This window comes from Nyctereutes procyonoides, unplaced genomic scaffold, assembly GCF_905146905.1.
Source record: "Nyctereutes procyonoides isolate TBG_1078 unplaced genomic scaffold, NYPRO_anot_genome, whole genome shotgun sequence".
Lineage (NCBI taxonomy): Eukaryota > Metazoa > Chordata > Mammalia > Carnivora > Canidae > Nyctereutes > Nyctereutes procyonoides.
The window spans coordinates 28,268,871-28,282,100 of record NW_026575043.1 but is presented as its reverse complement, the minus strand read 5'-3'; the positions used below and the strand labels follow the sequence as shown (position 1 = coordinate 28,282,100).

Sequence of the window (13,230 nt, the reverse complement as noted above, 5' to 3'; positions counted from 1 at the left end):
GTAAAGGAACCCCAAAAATCCCAGCTCATGGTCAGTGCAATGAGTATCATAAATCGGGTGGTGTGACAGAGAAAGCAGGTGACCCTTTTCAAGCAAGAGGACACTGATGCTGGCACTTGGAGGATGAGCGCAAAAAATGAACCCTGTAAGGAGTCAGAGACAAAACAGTGTCCGTAGCAGAGGTGGCCACCTGGGCGGTACGCATAACAGAATTATTTCTAAGATGCACAGCATTTTTGAGTAGTAAAGACATTAGTATGTCTTAATTTTGAAGACCCAGTAAGATTCCACCAGATAAATAAGAGAATCCATCCTCCCCCTTCTTCTATTAATCAGCCTTGAGGCTGGGATCCCGGGAACGGTTCCCTCCAGCGAGAAACAAAATACAGCTTAATTCCCACCCCTCACACTCTGCTTGCTGTGCATGTGGAATTTCAATAGGACCACAGATTTTAATTAGAGTTTGCTTATCTCCTCAACAAATATGTGCAAGTCATAAGACAGAAAGGATGGTGCTAGATCCATATGCATGGAATTAGGATACCACCCTTCTCCTAGGGGTGCCCCAGATTAACTCCCTTCATCTCTCTGGTTTTGTACAAAGGACTTCAATCATTTTACTTGGGTAGTTCTCAAGCTGCAATTCGTTTCTTATGAATAATGCAATGAAAATACACCACTTAGCGTCCCGGTGTTTACAACCGGTTTCATCTAGATGAGCACAGTGAGAAGCAGATGAAAGAAGACTGTGGCATCGACATTCTTTTCCAACCACCGCACAAAAATCCTAGGAGCAGAAATAGGAGTTTGACTTCATGGTAAAATATAGCTTCCCAAGTCCTACTTTTACTTCCATTGCCTGATAGCACCTGCTCACGTCCCTGCTAGCCAAGGACTTCAGTCATTCACCAAGTGTGTTGACATTAATTCTTTAAATAAGTAGACTAAGCATGAGAACAGGATGGGGCCCTTAGGTCATCACAGACACGTGTTTCCCTCAGCTTATCAGCCCAGCCACCCACAGACCAGCTTTAAAACTCCTAAGAAGCCTTTGCTTCTACTAGCCAGGAATGCCAAAGCATGGCGTGGAAGACTCCAAATGAAGTAACAGCTCTGTGACCCTTTTTGTGGAAAATGTAGGCCTGTGGGCCTGACAGGTGATGGGAAATTCAAGATCCAAAGAAATAGAAATGTACTCCCGAAGCTATTTCTCCTCAAACAGCCTAGTAGAGAATTGGTTATAGATGAGCTCTTCCATGGAAGGTTCAAAATCTTTGCACACTCTGAGAGCATTTTCCCTTCAACGAGAAGCACGCAGGGTTTTCCATTTAAAAATAGGTGGGAGCTTCATGACTCAGGCATATAGAAGCAAGGACAGCTCTGGGGGCCTGTGGAGTTTGCTTGCAGGCAAAGTCAGCATTTCTGAAATTGCTATTTAATACTGATCAAAATAAGTATTAAGCATTATCCAAATAAGTCTTTTTAGTAATGAACCAAATATAAGTGACTCTTCCTCTTCAGAACCTAAAACCCTCCCATGGGATTCAAAGCTAGCTAGCTAACATAGGCGAGGACAAAAGCAGTCGGATCGCAATGCTATCCAATCATGAGATTTGCACAGGATTTCAGCAGTTGTGCTTCTTTTTAACATCGTGTCAGAGGTGCGAGAGAGAGAGAGAGAGAGAGAGAGAAGAGAGGATGCTGAACAGGACAATGGCATCGCATTAAATCACTTTGAATCTCAGAGTAAGAATTATTCTATGGCTGACCCTTGAACAGTGGGGATTGGGGTGCTGACCCAGCCCCCACAGTTCAAAACTCTGCCTATTAACTTTTGACCCCCCCCAAACCAGAATCACTATTAGCCCACTGCCGACCAGAAGCCTCACTGATAACAAGCACAGCTGATTAGCACACAGTTAGTATGTTGTATTATATATCCTGCCTTCCTACAATAAAGCCAGAGAGACGCTAAGAAAATCCTAAGAGAAAATATTTTTACAGCTCTGTTAAAAAAACAAAAACAAAAAAATGCACGTAAATGGGCCTATAGAGTTCAAATATGTGTTGTTCAAGGATCAACAGCATTTTGGATTCTCTTTCAAATTTTCTGATGAGAAAAGTTAGTTGTGGGAGGAAGGTCTTGAACACCTCCCCAGCCCCTGCCCAAATTCTTAAACACAGAGAACAGGACTCGGGCTTAAAGGTTTTAGAAGGCAACAAGCCTAGCTGGAATGCGGTCACGATTTCCCGCTTTGCAATTGTTTTTATAGTCACCTTCCAGGCGTGGGAAAGGATCCTGATATTGTGCTTATAAGAATGATTTATATTTTATATAGATATAGATGTCTTTAAGAAAGGAAATCAGTGCAAAGAAAGTCAATTAGTAATAGAACAGGTGTCAAACAGACATGCAACCGGAGACACACTGATTTTTAAAATCCCTACAACTTTCCCTTTTTAAGGGTCCTTTTTGACTAACTCATGAAACGGTCTCTGAACATCTTCCCTCCATCAACTGTGGGGGGAAGGGCAGCCTCCCTTTCACAAGCATCCGACCCCCTTACATTGAGACCTTTGCTATTATAACCCGGTCAGCCCCGTCCCTCTATAAACCAAGACTTTAAAGTCAGGAAAGGCTAAGCACCTTGCCAAATCCCTCAGCTTGTCAGAAGTTAAAACTCATGGGGGATTTCGTTAGGAGAATAATCACTGCATAAAATCCTCTCATGCTAAAAAAAAAAAAAAAGTGCATTAGGTAGAATTCTTTTGGGCCTATGTTGAGAACATAGGACAGTAGGACAGGACAGGAGGGCAATCACCCAAACCAACGTTCTTCTTCTGCACGGGGACAAATGTCTTCATTTGTATGTGGACAGCTTTATATAATTTAACCAGATTTCCATCTACTATTACATTACTCAACTCAAAAAGGCAAATTTTATCTATAATAAAAAGTTGGATGGGCCTCTTGAATAAATTACACGTGCTGAAAGGTAAAAGTCCCAAATGGATAAAGGAGTCACCAAAGCTTTCACCCAGTTATTTCTGGGATGGAATGGAGAGGCCCTGAACACTGCAGGAGTGTGTCAACACACACACGCAGAGCCAAAAGGGAGCGTGAACACGGCAAATCTGGTCTCATGCAAATAGGTGCTGTGCAGTTCCTCGTAAGGTGGACTTCATTGCAAAATGGGAATGCAGGGTCTTAGAAGTGAGTTGGCATTTCACTCTTCCTCTTTTGTAAAAACAAGCACACTCCAAAAAGTGTTTCTGATTTTGAATTTCGTGTCAGGATACCCTTGAATCTAATATTCCCATGCATTGGTCAAAAACGAGTATTATGAAAAGCTTTACAAAAGATAAGCTACACTTAAGGCTGTTTGCTTTTGAATACTTCAAATAGTGAGATACTGAATTCCGAAAGAGTAGTTTGCAGCACATAATGCTTTAAGGGAAAGGGCAGATTATTAAATGCATCATCTGATATCATAAATTAGTTCTGCCTCTGTAAGACAGTGAACAACCTGAGATGCTATTAGGAATATTTTGCTAGGGAATAGGGTTTCAGTTGTCAGCTTTCCAAAGTGAAATGAGAACATGATTCCTAATTTGCTGAAAGTCATTTTCATGGAAGAACCACACTGAACATTTTTTTCCTTAAGATCAAATGTAAGGGCTCTGTGTGGAGAGTGAAACAAATAATTGTCAAGAGCCAAATCTACATGCATTTTTTTTGTGATTTTTGCTATAAACACATGCCACCAATAATACTATTCAGAATCCATTAAATCAGCTATTTCTATTCAAGTTAATTCTAAAGGTAAACTTTTTCTCGCTTACAGAAGTGGAAAAGCCACAGGTTTTATATGGTAGTTACATGTTTTCTAATGTATAATAAAATGCATACCTATTAAGATAAACCAATGGCCTATAAACCACCTAATATCTCACACACTGTACTTTCAGAAACACTAAACTATATAAGGATAAACCTAAACTTATATTTACCTATTATGTTCATGCTTTAGCTTTTCCTTCCTAGTTTCCAGATGTAGTCTCACATCTCTATAAGTTTTAACATCTTATTTACTCAGCCTTTATATCACGATTATCATTGTTCCTCCTATTTTTAGAAAAATAATACCTAACATGCCTATCGGCTATGTTTTGTAAGTGCTGTAAAAAATAGAGCTAGTAAGGGTAAGGTCAAATTCCACAGCATATAAGTTAGAGAAACTCTATTTTTTAAAATTTCCCAGCCTAAAATAGAGGTGGCCAACCTGAAGTCACTGATCTTATGATAGTGAAGGTGAATAAATAATATGCAAGATAGATCATTATCTTCAGAATTAACAAAATGAGTGTTCCCCAGAGCACTGTCTGTTGGCCTCATGGGACAAAACGTTTCTTAGCAGACCAACGGTAAAATCACATCTAAGAGGACCCTTTTGGTTCATCTAAGTACTCTTAGATTTGCCCTGAAGTCTATGACACATGAGATCTATAGGTGGTATATAGGGGGAATATAAATAATGTCTAATAAAGAACTTTATCCAATCTCACAAATCAATAACTGGGAAAACATGGTATTAAGTCACAAACTTCAAAAGACACAGTCCTGACACACATTCTCAATACACAGACATTGGCTGTTGAAAACAGTCTCCAAGAGTCTGGCCACAGAACCAATGTCCTGGGCATGGCCCTGGTGCTCGCCATGCTTGCAAAGGCGACAGATGCCACCGAGCACAAGTGGATTGTCCAGCACCCGAGCTAAGAGGAACAGAAATAAATAGAAACATAGCTGGTTGGAAAATAGCAAGAGAGCATCTGAAAGCAGTTTAAGAAGGGAATGTACACAACTTCTTCCCCTTGGCAAGAAAAAACAAAGGACCAAAGAGAACCACAAAGTGGATTACAGATAATTTCCAAAGAGTCATTCAAGGAATAGAAATTACTGCTCAGGAATCTTAAGAGAAACAGACTGTATAGGGGTTTATTAATTAATCTCCTTCCAGGTTATAGATGGGCTCACTTAGAGGAGACAACAAACCATGTGGTCTCCATATTTGGCGAAAGTAAAAAGTAGGCATAGCACAACACAACACAAAGAATTATGAGACTCATAAGCCTGAGAAAAATGCCATCATGACTTTGGATGGCACGTGCACCAGAAAATTCACTGCACTGGGAATCAGAGGACCTTCAGTCTAGTTTCATGCAACAAATTAAACCAGTGTGACTGCAGGCAAGTCACATGATATCTCTGGTTTCAGTTTCCTTATCTGCAAAATGAGCATACTGGGTTAATATATGAACCAAAGAAAAGTATTAATACAAGTGTAGGCTTGGGATTCAGATTTTGTCTTTGTTACTTACAGTTTGAGTGACTTTGGACTAAGTCTATGCCTTGGATTCCTCATCTATAAAATGAATAGTATCATCCCCACAGCTTTGTTGAGGAAATTGAATGAGTTAATACATCAAAAGGCCCTGACTCAATTAGAATTAACTGTTGTGGATTTTGGGGGGTTGTTTTTTGTTTTTTGGTTTTTTGCTGCTGTTACGTGTAAGTAACAGAAGTCCACTCTGCCCGATTATGCAGAAAAGGAGTTCATTGAATGTTTGTGGAAACTTTGATTTGGAGAACTAGATTTAAGAGTAAGTGTTCAGGAAGGTTTTCAAGGTTTTTAGGAAACCACATTGCAAATCAGGAATGATAAGAAAATGTATCATGGGGTGCTCAACACTGAAGTTTGCACCGTTATGATTTCTGCACCAGAACTCAATTTTACTTTATTGCAACCATCACTATCCGAGCTGAAAAAGAAGCTGGAATAGCAAGTATTTGGCCTTTTTTAACTCTTGTAGAAAAATGCAATTTGGCTCAGATTCCCTGGATGTATAAAAAGGTCAGATGCCAGGTGGCCAAAATGAACTCAGTGCATTTGATCTCATGCTAAGATTTATTGCTTACAATCATTTATGGAAGTTTGGGTGGTTTTATTCATCATCAAGAAGATGGTGTACATCATTTCTTAAAGACTCTATGATCCCATAGTGAATGGCTTAAAATATCTGTGCCAGAGGGACTTTCAAATACTCTTGATATATAAACTGAGTTACTAGGTAGGCGTAGGATCCAGTATGTGAATTACACCCACTGGATTTATAGTTAGAATTACGTCCCCAATGTTTAATTTACATAGTTGAAAGTTTCTATCTATTTATGTGCTAGGAGAGGGAGTAAATGGTTTCCAAGTCTTTGATTAGAAAAATAAAAGTTCCCAAAGTTTAACGAACATTCTCTCAGGAGAAACAAAAACCTATATTCTTTCTCTCTGAGCTATTAATACATTTGTGCTACTAGGGGAATGCATCCCAGGAGAAGGACATCAGCCAGGAGGGGAAAGAGCCATTATAACTGGGCTTTATCTATTTAAAACTCCTCAACTATAAAAACAGGGCCAAAAATACTAGCACTCCAGCTCCCAACTGTCCTTTCTGAGTAATGGACAGCTATTCTAATTCCATGACTAACGCCCAGCACTGTCTTAAATTGGCCTGGGCTGCCACCACTGGTGCATTCCAAGCCCAGTGGGCGGTTCGTAGAGCAGATTTCCCCTGTGAGTGGACTTCAGGGTGTCTCTGAACCATCCAGACTCTGTAATCCCAAAAAAAATACCCTTGGGGAATTTTTGTCAAGTGTTTATAGAAACCACAGAAAGACAATTAATAAGCTTTCCTGCCCAATCTTCTTGGCTTCTATAGCAGATAATCCTCCTATTAACGGGATGTGCACAAAAGAGTTCGGTGATATTTTTAGCAATTTTAGCAAGAAAGAAAATTGAAGGGAAAATTCAAAAGGTCAGTCTGTTGGTTGCCTATTTACTTTGAAACTATCAGACAAAGCCTGTCAAATCAGAAATTCTGGAATAGCTGCTTTAGTATTATGGGATGAAAATTTGTTTTTTTTCAAACTGAAGAATAAAAATACTACCAAATTTATACACATTTATTCCAGTGATCCATTGAGTAGACTTCTAGACCTCTAGACATTTAGCATACAGAAATGGCCTCAAAGGGGTCGTCATCAACAAAATGGTCAGGGTCAGACAAAGCAGGTGGATTTTTAGTTCGGCAATAGAAATATCCCCCCTGATAAGCAACAGACATCAACTATGTCCTTCCAAAATGTGTGTAATAGAATGATTGGAAATTGGAAAGGATTTTAAATGCAGCAGAGAGTTTGCAATTTAATGGCATGATCTTTTTTTTTTCCTGAATGAGTATGTAAAGGTATGGATCTGTTATAAACAATTAGGCTTCCATATAACAAGGCAGATGTGGGGATTAAACTGATGGTCTCTGAAACCAGACTGCCTGGGTTCAAATCATGGCTTTACCTCTTCCCAACTACGTGACCTCAGCAAATTACTTAATCCCTTTGGGCTTCAGGATTTTCTGTGAAATGAGAACAGCAGTAGTCTTTAATCCATTGAACAGTGACAACAGTGTCTGGTGAGTGGTAAATGTCATACAGGTTTTGGTGAGAAAATAAGTAACTAGAACTTTTAATATATCTTTGAAAATATCAACTTCATGTTTTTCAGAAAACTCTTGGTTGAGATAGATCTCATTGAATCCTTAAGACATTTTTTCCCCTGGAAGAATAAAACATTTCATTTCTCAGTGGTACAAAAGTTATCGTTGCTGCTAGATGATTCCACAAGAATATAGGAGGAAGGAAAAACGCAAGAGCTCTTGAGGCAAATATTAAAATATTTAGTGAAATAAGTAAACACCCAGTTGTTTGGAGGCAAAAAAATAATTGAGGTAGAATACCTTTCTGACACCTTTTTTTAGTTTAAAGCAATATGATATAAATTAAGAATAAAAAAATGATCACAACTCTCCAGTTGTGACATAATTTACACTGTGAACCAAAAGCCTTTGTGCTAATACTTCTAAAATAATTGAAAAAGTCCCAAGTTGCTGTATATAAAGATTTAACAGTGAAACTGGAAGCTGCTCTACCTTTGATTTTAAACAAACTATCATATAAAACAATGTCTTTAAACAACTAACATATGACTTTTAAGAATACACATAGAAAAGCAAACAAATTTAATTTCGAGTACCTCACTGGCTACCCACAACAGGAGCCAGTCCACTTCTTCAGATGTTCATCTTCACAATGTTTCTATTTAGGGGCTCACATGGCCTTGCTTGGCACATGAGACAGCCCAAATCGAGGGGGCCAAGAAGAGAACTAGTAACTATTGACTGCATATCACATGTCTAGAACAGTGCCATGCATATTTGATGTATTATCTCCTTTAGTCAAAAAGCCAATACTATCCCCTCTTTGATTATGATAATACTGAGGGTCTAAGAAATTAAGTCATTTGCCCAAAGCCCCAAAGCTAGTGAGTCATGGAACCAGGCAGCCCAGCTCCAGAGCCCTTACTGACGCCCCGCAGAGACTCCATATTACAGCAGGGCCCTGGATTCACAGCACAGTCAGAGCCTCTGATAATCAGGCTTTGGTGAGTTTGAATGACAATAATTAATCTGTCCAGCACTTTATGTGTTTTCACAACACTTCTCACAAGCAAGTTGCTGAAGCACAGAGCATGGTATTAAAATCCCCATAAAGGAGAACTTGATTTTATCCTCTGACCAGTTCACTATTACCTGTCAATGATAAATAGGTTCCTTATCATGATCCTGAAAATAATTGAGGAACTTGAACTAAAGGTTTTATTGTTTTCTTCTCTGCCTCATACAATCCACCTGGAATTTGCAGGAAAATGGACAAAGAAAATATGGCGGCCCTCCACCGGGCTGGGATGCTGCACCCCCAGAAAGAGGCTGTGAAATTTTTATTGGAAAACTTCCCCGAGACCTTTTTGAGGATGAACTTATACCACTATGTGAAAAAGTGAGTCCAAAATTTAATATCTTTTCTTATCTTTCAAGGGAAAAATATTGCACACTTTGTTTAGCACTCATTCGTCTTGGTCGGTGGTGGCTTCTCTTCCAATTGCCATTCCTCAACATGGACAGAGTCAAAACCTTCCTGTTAGTGGCTGTCCCCTTATTGTCACTGTAACAGGAAGACGTAGCTCTTCCTGTTATTTGATTGCTTGAACTACTGCTGCTGCTAACTTTCAAATTCTGATCCTTGATCTGTAGAGATGCACTGAGTTTGAGGCAAGATCCCATTCTATAATAATACAACAACCTCTCCAGAATAAGACATTGCTCCAACTTGACCTCTTAATATGGCTTCCTAAAGCGTACCATGTTCCCATTCAAAGAGTGTGTGTGTGTGTTTGTCATGGCTCAAAGGTGTACCTAGACACTGACTCAGAATGAAATTTCCTTCCACAGGTTTGAATTTGTCTGCCCTAGTGCATCAATAAGATTAATAATGTGCTTTCTCAAAGTCATTATATAATTAAGGAACATGTCCTTAGTTGTAATTCCAAGTCACATATGGTTACTAAACCCAAAGTTACAGGGAGAACAGAAAATTAAAATTTATTTTCAATATTTTACCAAGCTGTGTTTCAACAACCACATTCCTGGAAAATTTAGAAAAAATCTAGTCTGGTTATTTCTTTCCCTAAATGCCAAAATCAGTTGTGCGTATGTGTATAACTCAGCCTCAGATTCAGAACTGCTCCTAATTTTATATGAATGACATCACTTGGCACATGCACAAATTATAAGGATTTAATCCTTTAAGAATTTTATGTACTGAACTTGAAAATGAGCACCACGAAACATCTGAAACAGATGAAGCATGCTTGAACTCTTTCTGAATGAGCCCGGGATAGATAAACGTCCACCACTGAGTACCCTGGGGTGGGGGAGGCTGGGTCAGGAGGTAACCAATCACTGAGGTAATAGCACACATTTAATAACACCTCTTCTGGGGATCCCTGGGTGGTGCAGCGGTTTAGCGCCTGCCTTTGGCTCAGGGCGCGATCCTGGAGACCTGGGATCGAATCCCACATCGGGCTCCCGGTGCATGAAGCTTGCTTCTCCCTCTGCCTATGTCTCTGCCTCTCTCTCTCTCTCTCTCTCTCTCTCTCTCTCTCTCTCTCTGTGTGTGTGTGTGACTATCATAAATTTAAAAAAAATTTAATAACACCTCTTCTTCCTGCATATGCCTCTCCTATCTATTAGGGCCACTCATCCTACGGTGGCCAGCAAGAATAAATTATTGAGTCTGGTTTATCACTCTGAGAATGATAACAGATCTCTATATTTATTTTTATTTAATTGGAGATAGATATCTGCGATTTTTAGATATTAGTGATGTGCGAGGAGCAGGAAAGGGCGGTAAAACGAAGAAGAGCTTTGGTGACCCAGGAGTGTTGTGAGGTAGGGAGAGGTGGAGTTGTACGGGCTCAGGTGCGGGTCACTGCGGTGGGAGGTCAGGGTAAGTGGGATGGTGTTGTTTTTTAATGATGTACTGATGATAAAGTTATAATAAATAGATTAAAGATTATTAAATGATAATTTTGTTTTAGTTGTTGTATTTTAATGTTATAACTTGATGAAAATCTTATTAAGTATTATATATGATAAATTGATGATGTGTGTAATGGTGGGTGTTAGGAATTGTTTTGATGAATTGAATTGGTTATTGAATGGGGGGATTGGGTGGTTGTTTATGGATGGAGTAATTTGAGTGTTTTAGTATGTTTAGGTGTGATTTGTATTTATTTGATGATTTTTGAGAGGAGGGGATGAAAAGTGAGAATAGTGGAGATAATAACGGTTTGAATGGAGGTGAAGGTGTAGAAGGGGGGTGAAATGGGAATAGAAATATGGTAAGGGGGGAGAGAGGAGAGAGAGAGAGATAGAAAGAGAGATGAGAGAGAGAGAGAGAAAATGTTGTTTGGGGAGAAGTTTTTTATTTTTTTTTTTTTTTTTTGGGATGATTGTGTTTATGGGTGAAACTTTAATATGTTTAATATTGTTGGGGGGGTTTTTAAGGGATAGGTATGTATAGGGGGGGGTGGGGGGGGGGGGGGGTTGGGGGGTTGGTTGGGTTTTTGATATTTTTTTTTTTTTTGGTATATATTTTTATAGGATGATAATTAAAAGGTGGAGTGAATGGAGAATTGAAAAAGAATTTATGAATTTAAGCTGCGCCACCCAGGGATCCCTTTTTTTTTTAGTTTTTTAAAATTTTTATTTACTTTGAGCACTGGGTGTTATTCTGTATGTTGGCAAATTGAACACCAATAAAAAATAAATTTATTATTTAAAAAAAAGGAAAGGCCATTTGCTCTGTTGAAAACATATTCTGCGAAGTCAAGCTGAAATGCATTTGTACGCGCTTTCTTTAACTTGACTTTGAAAAAAAAAAGAAAAAATAATAATAACTTGACTTTGCCCATGAGTCAGATAACAGATCTGAACCCAGCATGAAAATATGCAAACCATTCCCCACAGGATGCAAATGCCAAATATGGCAGAGATAAGACTTCAGAAAACAGTGTGTATGTGTGTGTGTGTGTGTGTGTGTGTGTGTGTTTTCATTTGGAAGTACAAATGGACAAACGTGGATTCTCTCTTTCTTTTACTTGTAGATTGGTAAAATTTATGAAATGAGAATGATGATGGATTTTAATGGCAACAATAGAGGGTATGCATTTGTAACTTTCTCAAATAGACAGGAAGCCAAGGATGCAATCAAGCAACTTAACAACTACGAAATTAGGTAAGATCTACCTCTTGTGGTTAAAAAGTGAAGCAGACAATGCACCTGTATCTGTTCTTCCATCAAACTTATCTAATACAGTCTATGCAAAAGACAGCCAGACTGGACATTTAAAAAAAAAAAGGCATCTTTTCCTTGGTGAAAATCAATTTGATAAAATGTTTATTTAATGTCAACATTACCTAAGGTACCAAGCTAAGTTTTGTGAAATGCTCAAAGAAACAAAAATCATTAATTCATCTGTTGCACAAATGTGGTTGTGATGGGCACTGTTCAAAATACTGGAAATTTCAAGATGCCTTTTCCTATCCTCGTCGTAAGCAAATGGAGATAGAAGATTTTTTAGGACTATGAAAATCATGAGGACTCTAAAAGAAGCAAATGAGACCAACAAAAAGCAGAACCAGACCTGTAAATACAGGGAATAACCTGATGGTTGCCAGAGGGGGAGGAGGGAGGCTGGACAAAATGGGTGAAGGGGAGAGGGGAGACACAGCCTCCAGTTATGGGGTAAGTCACCAGGACGAATGGCACAGCACATGGCATGGAATCAAGGGTATTGTAATAGTGCTGTATGGTGCTGAGCAGAGGAAAATAGAGAAGCGGAATCACTGTGAAATGAATGTCACGTTGTGTGTCAGCTACACTTAAAAAAAAATTAAGAAAAAAAAAAAACACCTGTGAGGAGGTGGCCACTCTAACTTGGTGCATTTAAGAAAACACTCTCCAGGGGCGCCTGGGTGGCTCGGGGTGGAGAATCTGCCTTCGGCCCAGGCCATGACCCCGAGGTCCTGGGATCGAGTCCCGCATCCAGCTCCCCGTAGGGAGCCTGCTTCTCCCTCGGCCTGTGTCTCTGCCTCTCTCGTGAATAAATAAATAAAATCTTTTTTGAAAAGAAAAAAAAAAATACTCTCCAGGAAAGTACAATTTTACCTGAGACTTGAAAGCAAAGAGCCAGCCAGGACGGCCAGGTCTGGAGGAGGATTATTCCGGAGAGTAAGAACAGCAAGTGCCAAGGCCCCCAAACGAGAACAAGTTCAATGTGTTGGAGAACAAAGCCGAGGAGGTAGAAACAGAGAGGAGACCTGAGGGCAGCGTCGTCTGAGAGCCTTATGCTCCATGATTCAAGATCTGCCTTCTGTTCTGATAAAAAGGGAAAACATTCCATTAGATTCATGTGTTTTTTGTTTTTGTTTTTTTTTTAGATTCATGCTTTTTAAAACAGAACTCTGGCTGTTGGATGCAGCATGGACTGTAGCAGGGAAGCCAGAGGGAAAGCGGGGAGTAGTCTAGGTCTAGACAAGGGATTGCAGCAGGTGCACAGGGGCTGGTGGTGCAGGTGCCGCAGGGGTCGGGCATGGGGTCCGGCCTGGAGGTTGAACAGACAAGACTGGCTAAACATTGGATTTAGAGAGTGTAAGCAGTGTTAGAACTCGGGGAGGAAGGCGAGGATGTTGGTCCCAGCATCTGTGGATGAGGTGGTG

The 13,230-nt window shown here is 39.6% G+C and overlaps 1 protein-coding gene across 5 annotated transcripts in view; it reads left to right on the top strand.

Moving 5' to 3' along the window:
- The window catches only part of A1CF (APOBEC1 complementation factor), an 80,847-nt gene that overhangs the window by 31,801 nt on the left and 35,816 nt on the right, over window positions 1-13,230 (top strand). For 4 of the 5 annotated variants that reach the window (XM_055322988.1, XM_055322985.1, XM_055322984.1 and 1 more), the window contains exons 3-4: window positions 8,813-8,947; window positions 11,616-11,746. In XM_055322988.1, the coding sequence (XP_055178963.1) occupies window positions 8,813-8,947; window positions 11,616-11,746 (266 nt within the window). The remainder of the gene's footprint in view (window positions 1-8,812; window positions 8,948-11,615; window positions 11,747-13,230) is intronic. The other variant, XM_055322989.1, reaches the window with a different exon arrangement.